The following is a 12,181-nucleotide window of genomic DNA, read 5'->3' as shown; positions in this document are numbered from 1 at the left end:
TCCTCCGCCCCTTAAAGGTTATGATCTCATAACGGGGAGATTCATGTGTAACCTCCTCATTGGTCAAGGCTTAAATTTTTAATGGCTGATGCTCAATAATTTTATATTTATTTTGAACACTTTTTATACTTTAAAACGACTAATGAAGTTTATGTACTTATCTTCAAAAGTGTTGCTGTACTTAAGGCTGGTGGACCCGACATGTTTCGCTGCCGCTTCGTCAGGGATCCACTCTTGCTGTTAACCACCATCTCGCATAGACTCTTAGGATACAAGATCAGCCATTAAAAATTTAAGCCTTGACCGATGAGAATAATTTAATGAAAAGGCATAATTGGCACCGATAATTAATTAAGCACCTTGTAATTGATGTAAATTGCAATTAATTGGATGGTAGGTGTGGTTAGGGGCGGACTGGGGGGCATGTTTTTCAAGTAAGCACCTGTTTTGGACTTAGGCCAACGAAACCGTGACATAAATATGGCTCACTTAAGGTTATGATGCCTATCAAAGCCTAAGTCTAGTTTAGGTGCCGCTAATCACGATGCTATAAAGTGTGCCTAACTTTTATAGAATGGTGCTTAAGTGACACATTCCTGCGGTCAGTGGGGCTGTTTCAAAGCAATGTGGGCAAAGGCGCAAACAGGTATCAGAGAGCTTAAAAAAGGGAGAATTGCTTTGACATGGCCCCTGACGCAATCGAGATAAGTGCTTGGCTCTCTTTAAGATTTTCTATTATGAAGTTACTGTAACTTGGCATTAAATTATCAAGTATGGGTAAATATACAATGTAATGAGTGTGAAAACACATGAGGAGAGAGTTTGCATACAGGACTGATGAAGAAGTCTCCTTGAAATAGCAGAAATTATCGCTGTTCACTTGAGTTTCTCACTTCTGATGGCCCTTTGAGAATGATTGAAGACTGTTATAGGATGCAAACATTTTTAAACCCATCTGTGTTAACTGCTGTTACCACATCTTCTAGTAATGTGTTCCAGAGCTTAACTATTCACTTGAGTGAAAAAAAATATTTACTCCTATTGGTTTTAAAAAGTATTTCCCTGCAAATGAGGTTCAACGTGAATAAGTGTAAGGTGATGCATGTCGGTAACAAAAATCTCATGCATGAATACAGGATGTCCGGGGCTGTACTTGGAGAGACCTCCCAGGAAAGAGACTTGGGAGTTCTGATCGACATGTCGATAAAGCCGTCTATGCAATGTGTGGCGGCGGCAAAAAGGGCGAACAGAATGCTAGGAATGATTAAAAAGGGGATCACGAACAGATCAAAGAGGGTTATCATGCCGCTGTACCGGGCCATGGTGCGCCCTCACCTGGAATACTGCATCCAGCACTGATCGCCGTACATGAAGAAGGACACGGTACTACTCGAAAGGGTCCAGAGAAGAGCGACTAAAATGGTTAAGGGGCTGGAGGAGTTGCCGTACAGTGAGAGATTGAAAAAACTGGGCCTCTTCTCCCTTGAAAAGAGGAGACTGAGAGGGGACTTGATCGAAACGTTCAAAATACTGAAGGGAACAGACTTAGTAGATAAAGACAGGTTTTTCACCCTCTCCAAGGTAGGGAGAACGAGAGGGCACTCTCTGAAGTTGAAAGGGGATAGATTCCGTACAAACATAAGGAAATTCTTCTTCACCCAGAGAGTGTTGGAAAACTGGAACGCTCTTCCGGAATCTGTTATAGGGGAAAACACACTTCAGGGTTTCAAAACAAAGTTGGACAAGTTCCTGCTAAACTGGAATGTACGCAGTTGAGGCTGGACTCATTTAGAGCACTGGTCTTTGACCTGAGGGCCACCTTGTGAGCGGACTACTGGGCAGGATGGACCACTGGTCTGACCCAGCAGCGGCAATTCTTATGTTCTTATGAGTGCCCCCTAGTCTTTGTAATTCTTGATGGAGTAAAAAAAATTAACTCACTTGTACCTGTTCTACACCACTCAGGATTTTGTAGACTTCAATCCTATTTCCCCTCAGCCATCTCTTTTCCATGCTGAAGAGCCCTAACTTCTTTAGTCTTTCCTCATATGAGAGGTGTTCATCTCCTTTATCACTTTTCTTTGAATGTTGAGCGGTAAAGTAACACTATTCGCCAATGACGCCAAACTATGTAATGTAGTAAGTGAAAGCAATCTGCAGGATAGTATGACGCAGGATCTGATTACGTTGGAAAATTGGTCCTCGACATGGCAGCTGGGCTTCAACGCTAAGAAATGTAAAGTCATGCATCTCGGCAGCGGAAATCCATGCAAAACTTACACCTTAAATGGAGAAACACTAGCTAGGACTTCAGAAGAACGGGACTTGGGAGTAATCATCAGTGCAGACATGAAGGCTGCCAAACAAGTAGAGAAGGCCTCATCCAAGGCAAGGCAAATGATGGGATGTATCAGTAGAAGCTTCGTCAACCGCAAACCTGAAGTCATAATGCCACTGTACAGAACCATGGTGCGACCTCATCTGGAATACTGTGTGCAGTTCTGGAGGCCACATTACCGTAAAGACGTGCTTAGAGTTGAGTCGGTTCAGCGGATGGCCACTAGGATGATCTCCGGGCTTAAGGGTCTCAAGACACCCCTGGGGAGAGTCGCAGTAATTTTCATCCCCCCACCTAGGTTTCACCAAAATTCCACAGGCTTGTCCATTCAGAGATATTCCCAGGGCTACAAACAACGCTATAGCAACCCCAGACATCAGTAGGCTTCAGGTTCTTGCCCCAGCCCTGCTTCCAAGAAGTCCCAGTGATGCCAGGTTTTCAGCCTCTCCTTGTATTGGAGGCCGTTTATTGGAGTTCCTCCAGGAATGGAAACGGATCTCCTCAGACAAATGGGTGTTGGACATCATAAGGAAATCCTTCTGGATTTATTTCTGAATTCTGCAGGAAGGCTGAAGAAGGTGCTAAAGGTCAAAGCAATACAGCGCCTCTTGGACATTTAAGCCGTAGAGCCAGTTCCCAAAAGCGAATCGGGCTCCAGCAGATACTCCTTATATTTCATCATGCCAGGAAGGCTCAGAGGACTGGAGGCCCATCCTGAATCTCAAGTTGGTCAGTGCCTTTCTGTGGATTCCGCACTTTCAAATGGAGACAGTGTATTTGGTTATCGCAGCAGTGGCTCTGGAGGAATTTCTTGCCTCTCTGGATCTGACAGTCTTATCTTCATATCCCTATATTCCCGGGAAAACGGAAATATCTGAGATTTCATGTTCTCCAGCAGCATTTCTAGTTTGCAGCCCTCCCCTTTGGGTTGGCAATGGCCCCCCCCCATACCTTCACCAAAGTAAATGGTTGTAGTGGGTACATCTCTGCAGAATGGGGGGGTCCAAGTTCATCCCTATTTGGACAACTGGTTGATCAAAGCTTTGTCTAGACTGGAGTTCTAGCAAACAGTGGAGTCTATAGTGTCTCTTCTACAGCACTTTGGCTGGATTGTCAGTTTCAAGAAGAGCCAGATAAAGCCTTCTCAGATGTTGGAATATCTGGATGTTTGGTTCTACATACTCCAAGAATGTGGTTTTCTTCCTGAGCCACGCAAACAGAAGCTCCAGAAACAAATCATGGATCTCTTAGTACTCCCAAACACTACTGCTTGGCATTACCTTCAAGTACTAGGGTTCATGGCGGCCTCTGTGGAGGTTGTGCCCTGGGCTAAGGTGCACATGCGGCCTCTACAAGAGTCCCTCCTGTCTCAGTGATCCCCTCAGCATCATCCCCTTCAGATGCCCCTTCTCTGGATGGAGCGAGCATGAAGTAGCTTGTCCTGGTGGATTCACGGAAAAGCTCTTGTGCGGAGCATGCCTCCAAGTCACAGAGTGGATTACTCTCATGACCGACGCAAGTCTTTCAGGCATGGGGGCTCATTGTGGAGATCGCTTCATCCAGGGCCAGTGGACTCTCCATTAAAAATGTTGGTCAATCAGCCATCAAGAACTTTGAGCCATACTGTTGGCATTGAGAGCTCTCCACCCTAGAAGGGAAAGTAGTAAGGATATTTTCTGACAATGGTACTGCAGTGGCGTAAGTGAATTGACAGAAACCAGAAGTGCTTACTTGAGTCAGGAGGCTTGGATGCTACTCCATTGGGTGGAGCTGCATATTCAGGCTCTCTCCGTAACGCATGTGGCCAGAGTGGAAAATGTGGAAGCAGGCTTTCTCAGTTGCCAAGAGTTTCATCTCATTGTGCATCATTGGGGCAGGCCAAAGATAAGACTTGATGGCTTCAGCCAAGAACTCAAAAGTCAAGCGCTTCTTCAGTCGCAGAACAGAGCCAGGAAGTTTAGGCTTAGATGCGCTATTCAGCCCTGGCCAACTCAGGAACTCCTTTAGTCTTTTCCACCTTGGCCCATGGTTGATTGAGTCATTTCCAGAATAGCGACTCATCTGAGCCTGGTGATCCTGGTGACCCCGGACTGGCTTCGTCATCCATGGTATACAGATTTTGTCCATCTTCAGCGGGACAAGAAGCTCAAGTTCCCTCTTCATTGCAACCTGTTGAGTCAAGGTCCAAATCCCATGGAGAACCCCTAGCACTTTGGTTTTATGGCATGGCTCTTGAGTGTAGAGCCTTGATTCAGAAAGGCTACTCCGATGTAGACATAGCCACTTTTTTGAGGTCCAAGAAACCGTCTACCATGGTGGTTTATGCATAGACTTGGAAGGCTTTCCAGCAATGGTGTCCCAGAGACCAGGTGGAGCCATTGCAAGCTCCAATTCCTGTGGTTGTAGCTTTTCTGTAGGCCGGCCTGAAAAAAAGGCCGGTTTTAGAGCGCACAGTGGTTCTAGTTCACTTCCATCTCATTTAGATGTGACCAGATTTCTCAAGGGGGCACTTTGTTTGCGGCCACCCCTGCAACAGCCTTTTCCTATGTGGAATCTTAATGTGCTGAAAGGGCTTGCGGAAGCTCCTTTTGAGCCACTCAAAAATGCATCCCTTCTGGACCTTTTGATCAAGACAGTTTTTCTCGTTGTGATTATCTCTGCAAAACATATTTTGGAGCTGCAGGTTCTTTTTTCAGAGAGCCCTTTCTCCGGTTCACAGAAGCAGGGGTTTCCCTCCACATAGTTCCTTCTTTTCTTCCGAAAGTGGTTTCGGATTTTCATGTAAACCAGGAAGTTTATCTATCTACTTTTCGTGTCACAGGGTCAGAGCGGAAGGATCAGATCTTAGAAAGGCTGGACATGCGAAGAGTCTTACTCCATTACTTAGAGAGGACCAATGATTTTTGTCTTTCTGGCCATTAGTTTGTCCTCACTAGCCAGTCCAGATGAGATAGGCCAATGTCCAAGGTCTCTATTGTCCGATGGATCTGCACATCCATTTCACCAACTTACATCGCCTGTGGCAAACAGCTGCTGGTTTCTCTCAAAGCTCACTTAACAAGAGGTGTCGCAGTTTCGTGGGCAGAGTTTCAAGCAATTCATCTGGCCGAAATTTGTAGAGCAACTACGTGGTCTTCTCTTCATACCTTTACAAGATTTTACAGAGTGGATGTGGCAGCTCAGTCTAATGCTGCCTTTGGGTATTGCGGGCAGACTCTTCTGTCCCACCCTAGACATTGTCATTGCTTTGGTAAGTCACCTATCATATTGACTCTGGAAGGGATGTAACAGAATGAAAGATTAGGTTCTTACCTTTGGTAATCTTCTTTCTGTTAATCCCCAAAGGAGTCAATATGGTCCACCCTCCACCTACTCTGTTTTTCTCTGTATCCCTGTATTTTTCTTCCTTGGATGTTTCTCCTTTCAGGCCTGAGTTTCTTCCAACCAGCAGACGGGCCCTGTGGGGAATCATTATGTATACGCGAGCACATATCTTTACCGCTGGATTTGTTCCAGTTAGTGCTTGATGCATGCAGCAGGTTGGTTCCATGTTGCTGCCATGTTACATTACATTACATTGGTATCTTCTATCCCGCAATACCTTCAAGTTCAAGGCAGTTTATAAAAGAATTGGCCTAGGCATTCCCAGAGAGATTATAAGGTTAATAATTAGAAAATGTATAAAGTGGTTTACAAAAAGTTAGTGTGGGCATTCCTAGAAAGATTACAAGGTTGATAACTGGAAAAAGCATTAGGATCTGGGGTGTCGAGAAGGTTTAGTTAGATCAATTGACAAATTTCTTGAATAGCATGGTTTTCAATTCTTTCCTGAAGGTTTTGTAGTTGGGCATTGTTGTCATCAGATTGGAGATGTATTGGTCTAGTCTTGCTGCTTGTGTTGCTAATAGTCTGTCATATATTTTTTGGTTTGTATGCCTTTGACTGGGGGTGGGTAAAGTATTCCTGTGTTCTCCTTGGTCTGGATGTGTTGTTCCTGATTAGGCAATTGTTTAGATAGCTTGGTCCATCTCCATTCAGGGTGCAGTAGAATTTGTATTGTATGTGTGCTTGTACGGGGAGCCAGTACAAATCTTGGAACGCGGAGGTAATGTGGTCATATTTCTTCAGCAGGTATATCAGTCTGAGAGCTGTATTTTGTACTATTTGTAGTTGTTTTAATATATTGGCAGGGCATGACAGGTAAAGGATGTAACAGTAGTCCAGGAGTCCGAGGATTAGGGACTGTTCTTGGCTGTTTTTCATGTTGCCTGTTTAGTAATAGTTTTCTTATCTATTGCAGAGCAGAACAGAATGCTGTTGTGTGACAGGGAAGTTCCTTGTACCCTCTTTGTGTGTATGCTTTGTTCCAGCGATATTCGTTTGCTTTTGGACTCAACTGTAGGGGGCTCTGTGTTCTTCATCTTGGAGCAGAGGGGAAAAAAATGTGTGATTTTCTGCAAGACCCGGTTCACGGGTTGAGATAAAACACCTATTGTATTAACTCCGGAGGGGATTATCAGAAAGAAAATTACCAAAGCTAAGAACCTAATCTTCCATTGTACCTGTAAATAACTCTGGTTTCCAATGCTGGTTCCATTTTGTTTTGTCCTTTAAGTAAATCAGTTGTTTTATGATCTAAAATAAGAGTGTTTGTTTTTTTTTGTCAAGGTCGAAAGCTGAAAACCTGTATTGCCCTCAAATATTAGAAAGTTTATCTCCTCCTTAACAATCTGTTGACGGTTAATAAACTGTTGCTCTTATACCATAGAACATATCACTTCTCAAGGTCAGAAGCCCTCCCTGCTTGCTATCTGCTATGTCGGTGGAGTTAATGCTTTGAATGGCACTGAATTCCATGCAGTGTGCTACATTTTTAATGTAGTTTGCAGTTGTCTACGTGTGAATATTAAAGCTGCAATGGTTATTTTCATGAGTGTTGGTTGTTTGGTGTGAGGTTATTGGTTGGCAAAACAATATATATATACCCGTTAAAAATTACAAAGACTAGGGGGACACTCGATGAAGTTACAGGGAAATATTTTTAAAACCAATAGGAGGAAATATTTTTCACTCAGAGAACAGTTAAGCTCTAGAACTCATTGCCAGAGGTTGTGATAAGAGCAGATAACGTAGCTGGTTTTAAGAAGGGCTTGGACAAATTCCTGGAGGAAAAGTCCATAGTCTGTTATTGAGAAAGACATGGGGGAAGCCTCTGCTTGCCCTGGATTGGTAGCTTAGAATGTTGCTACTCTTTGTGGTTTGGCCAGGTATTAGGGACCTGGATTGGCCACCATGAGAATGGGCTGCTGGGCTTGATATTGGTCTGACCCAGTAAGGCTATTCTTATGTTCTTATCATCAAAGAAAGTATATAGCACTATTGAAAATATATTTATTTTCAGCAGCACAAAGAGTAAAGTACAGTGGAGATAATTTTAATGTGTAGTGTTAATGAACTTAATAATAGTGCATGACATTTATAAAATTCTCTGTGTTATTTCTTCCGAGTCTGGTTTGGAGCAAGAAGAGAGAGGAATTTTGAGGGAAGTGTGTCAGCGGTGGGTTTTAGCTATTATCTTCTCAGCAGTACTCAAGGTGAGTTGCACTCAGGTACAGTAAGGTATTTTCCTGCTCATAGAGGATTTATAATCTAAGACTGTACCTGAGGCAGTGAAGCGTGAAGTGACTTCCCTACGTCACAAGTTACTGCAGTGGGATTTAAACACCAGCTTCTCTGCTTCTCAGTCCACTGCTTTAATCAGCAAACTATTCCCCATAGATCTTTAAAATATTTCTGCCTACCCTTCAAAGGAGGCTTCACTGCAGACAATTTCTTCATTCTACTAAAAATTATGCATCTGTGCTCTCCAGAATGACACTGTAGGTGCAAGCTTGTATTAGTTTAAATGTATTCACAACATTGTTTTCATGATAAATGGAACCCGGTTAGTATCACTCATGGGAATATCGTCAGGCTTTTTGTTAACTATTGTATTATTTTATTCATTTGAAGACCTGAAAAATTATTTGGTCCAAAACTTGTCAGCAGTGGCTTAGCGAGGGTAGGAAGTGCCTGGGATGGTGGTGCCCCCTCCCCCCCCCCCACGCCTTCCTCTCCACTCCCCCAACTCTCCTTCCCCCGTACTTCTTTAAAGGTTTAAACTGAACCCTTTCCTTCATGGGAAACCAATGTAATTGAGTCAAAAGAGGCTTAGCTCGTTCTCAGAAACAACAATACAAAAAGCTAAAATCATACCTTTAGTTTCTGTTTATTATATTTAAGCTAATAGACCTTTAGCATTTAGTGGTGAAAACATACTTCCAAATTTGTATAAAAAAATAATTGTGATTGGTATTACTGTACTGGTAGATACTTACTGTTAAGTCAAAGTTATATTAGCTCACTTGGACCAGGGTGCTGCCAGGTGAAGAGGAGCTATTTATAAATTGTAGAAAGGTGCCATCTAGTGTCAGTTTGGGAGCATTGTAGGGTGTTTGTTCTCTGAATAAAATGCCAGCATGTACAGTACTACACCTGAACAAGACCATTCATGTAATGAAATGTCTCTGTTCAATGAATTCTGAATAGTTTTCTGTCTTAAACTTAAGCAAGAAAACAAGCAGCATTACTTTGTGTAAAAAAAACAAAATAGAGGGTTCTTTTTAGAAAGGTGCGCTAGAGGTTTTAGCGCACGCACAAGATTAGCACACTTTAGCTGAAAAATTACCACCTGCTTAAAAGGAGGCAGTAGCGGCTAGCGCGGGGGGCATTTTAGCGCGCGCTAAAACCGCTAGCGCACCTTTGTAAAAGGAGCCCAGAGTGTACACATGTAAAAGGCATCAGGGGGTAATTCTGCAATATATAGAATCCTTATATAAGGATCTGTCTATATATTTTGACAGCCATTATGCACAGTCTCTGGCTACATATAAATATGCACTAGTCTTTGATGGCACATTTCTTTGCAAGTAGGCATTCACTTGGGCAAGGTGCACACTTATGTAAACAAATCTCCCCAAATTACATATGAGCATTTCTACCAGCTCTGTGGTTGTTGTAAGAGCTATTGCCTAAACATAAACACAAACACATATATTTGATTGGTTACAATAATACTCTGTTAAGAGAAGTAAGCAAAACACGGCCATCAAAATCATTATGAATTCAAAAAAATACGATCACGTCACTCCCCTGCTAAAGAAGGCACTTGGTTACCCATTCCTCATCAGATTACATATAAAATTGCTCTCAAATCAAAATTGCTTTCAAATCACAAAAGACCAATGAGCCTGCATCCATAAATAGACTCTTGATTCCATACGATTCCCCTAGAGCTTTAAGATCCACCTCTCCACATTCACTCTATGTCCCCTCTCTAAAAATTATCGGTACCCGCCGGGCCTCCATCTTTTCCGTCATGACGCCTATGATCTGGAACTCCCTCCCATCACATATCAGAGTGGAACAAAATATAGGTAAATTTAAGGGTAGTTTAAAATGCTTCCTTTTTAAAGATTCCTACAAGTAACGATTCTAATATCTTATTTTATCTTTATCTCACTCTCCCCCTTCCCTCTTGTTTTCACCTTTTCTGTTCTCTTTTTCTTCATAAAATTGTAGTTCTCCCCTTTGCTATTCTACCCTATGTTGAGTTTGATAGGTCTTTGTTAGTTCTTGTCTGTTATTTGGTATTAATTCCCCCTTTTTTAATTTTATTCCAGTGTTATTTTAATGTACAACGCTTCAAATTTAATGATTAGCGTTTAATCAAATTTTAATAAACTATAAAACTACGAAGCATTTACTTTTCTGAATAAGATGGACTCTAAATAGGCATGTTCTTGGGTGCCTAAAAATAGGGCAATAGTTCTAGTGCAATAAGTATGTCATTCTGGACTGTAGGAAATTCTCCCAGTCAACACAAGCAGAAGGTATCCATTCCAGGTTTTCAGCTCCTCTTCCTTTTCTAGAGGTCTCTGTTGCTCCTTTCAGTTTTTCCTTGTGCATGTGAGCCGGAAGGTATCTTTCTAATCAGCTCTGTATATTTCTCTATTTTTGTTTCTTTCATGGTTTTTGGTAATTTTTGTTGATTTTCGGTGCATCAGAGCTCCCCGCTGAGAGGAATATCTATCTCTGCCTGCATGGAGAAGCAGACTCTGAGGTCTGTGGTTGGCAGGTTAATCCCTTGGGGACCTTTTTGGCAGCCTACAGAAACATTTGTGGAGCTTGAGGTCTGTGCCCCTAGTAGCTGGCTCGCACTCTGATTTATCAGGAGCTTGAGCATAGGTGTGAGGTACCCACAGTGGTCCTAAGGGGCTTTCAGGTTGCTGGCTGTGTTTTCGCCTCTCCTCCCTTCATGTGCACGGTCCTGTGGCAGGTTGAGGATCAGTCTGACTTTGGTCGGACTGGCAGCCTGAAGATTTCAGTGCTTGGATGGTCTTGCTGATTGAGGAAGTTATTCTTCTCCAGATGTAGCTACACCTTGGAGCTAAGGTAGGCTATAGCACCTTCCCTGCACATGGCAGGTCGAGCACACGGTTGAGCTCGCATTGAGAACTCCCCCAAACTTCTGTCATCAGCATAAAAAAACCTTCATTGTCAATTAATGATCAAGTATTCAAAAACTTTACTTACATCTCATTAGTGACATTAAAACTATTAGAAAAATCCTTAACTGCTTATCTGTTCTTCAAAGAAAGTAATTTCAGATCCTTTATCTGATGGTGGCCATAGTTTTATGGCCCTTAGGCTATCAGAATCTATTAAGGTGAAATTTGCTCTCTTCATGCGAACATTCATTTTCTCTGCTGCTGTCCCTCCTTATGATGCAACTTCCTGTCTTTGTTAAAACAGGAAGTTGCATCATAAGGAGGTCCCCATCCCAGAGTAGGCCATGAACAGACCTGTGTGGGGATCAGCTGGTTCCAGAAGGTGAGCAGTGGTGGGTGGATAGATGGGAGGGAGAAGGAAGATCCGTAGGAGCAGTAATCATTTTTTCTCCCCTGTGGGATCAAGGCTTTTTAATCATTCCCATGGAAACAACAACATTTTTCTTTTTTGCTTTGGGACCCCATCTCCATGACATTCTGTAGGTAGGTTTTTTTCATGCTAGGGAGCAGTATTTTCTGCTTTAGGTAGCAAAGGTCACCTGATGCATTTGCTCATTTTTGAAGGAATGACTGGGGGTGGTAGTGGCTGGTGTAGTGTTGTAGTTTTGTCCTCATCTCCACTCCTACTTAGTATTGTTTTCAGTTTTGCCCTCAAAATTGAAGAACTGGTAAAACTGAGACCGGTTAAATTATAATTTCTGGTGGGAATCTTTATGCTACACTTTTAAACTGGAACGTATGAATGCACTACAAAAGGGACATTATAGGAAATTTAAGGATGTCTGGGAGCCATTGACAAAATTCTGTAAGGAGTGACTATTGATTTTAATATTAGCCCTTTGAGTATACACGTCCAGGGTGGTTGGGAGGGGGATGGGGATATACCATTAATTTAACTTGTGTTTTTCTTGATTAGTCATTTGGGTGGACGGGAATGTGCATTTCTTGAATTATTATTATATGTACATCTACTTATTTATTGCACTGTTGATAGTTGGAAAATCAATAAAAAAATAAAAATAGAGAAGTGAGCCAAGGATCAAAATACAATCCACACCGTAATGGGCAGCAACACACAAGTGGATCCAGGACACAGGAAGTAGGGTGCAGATCTGTGGTTTTTAATAAACTTTACTTGTATCCTACTCCTGTGTCCTGGATCCACTTTGCTGCTGTGAAGCTTGAAAAGGCACATATGTAAAACTCTTGTGGAAATGAATATGCTTCTGATGCT

The 12,181-nt window shown here is 42.5% G+C and overlaps 1 protein-coding gene across 10 annotated transcripts in view; it reads left to right on the top strand.

Moving 5' to 3' along the window:
• ZNF516 (zinc finger protein 516) overlaps nt 1-12,181 on the top strand; it is a 368,076-nt gene that overhangs the window by 265,512 nt on the left and 90,383 nt on the right. For 9 of the 10 annotated variants that reach the window (XM_033934357.1, XM_033934362.1, XM_033934360.1 and 6 more), the window contains exon 4: nt 7,846-7,932. The exons of the other annotated variant lie outside the window; for it this stretch is intronic. In XM_033934357.1, the coding sequence (XP_033790248.1) occupies nt 7,846-7,932 (87 nt within the window). The remainder of the gene's footprint in view (nt 1-7,845; nt 7,933-12,181) is intronic. 10 annotated transcript variants of the gene reach the window in all.

Source organism: Geotrypetes seraphini, chromosome 2, assembly GCF_902459505.1.
Source record: "Geotrypetes seraphini chromosome 2, aGeoSer1.1, whole genome shotgun sequence".
Classification (NCBI taxonomy): domain Eukaryota; kingdom Metazoa; phylum Chordata; class Amphibia; order Gymnophiona; family Dermophiidae; genus Geotrypetes; species Geotrypetes seraphini.
Note: the sequence above shows the minus strand (reverse complement) of the source record. Positions and strands in the feature narration are given on the sequence as shown.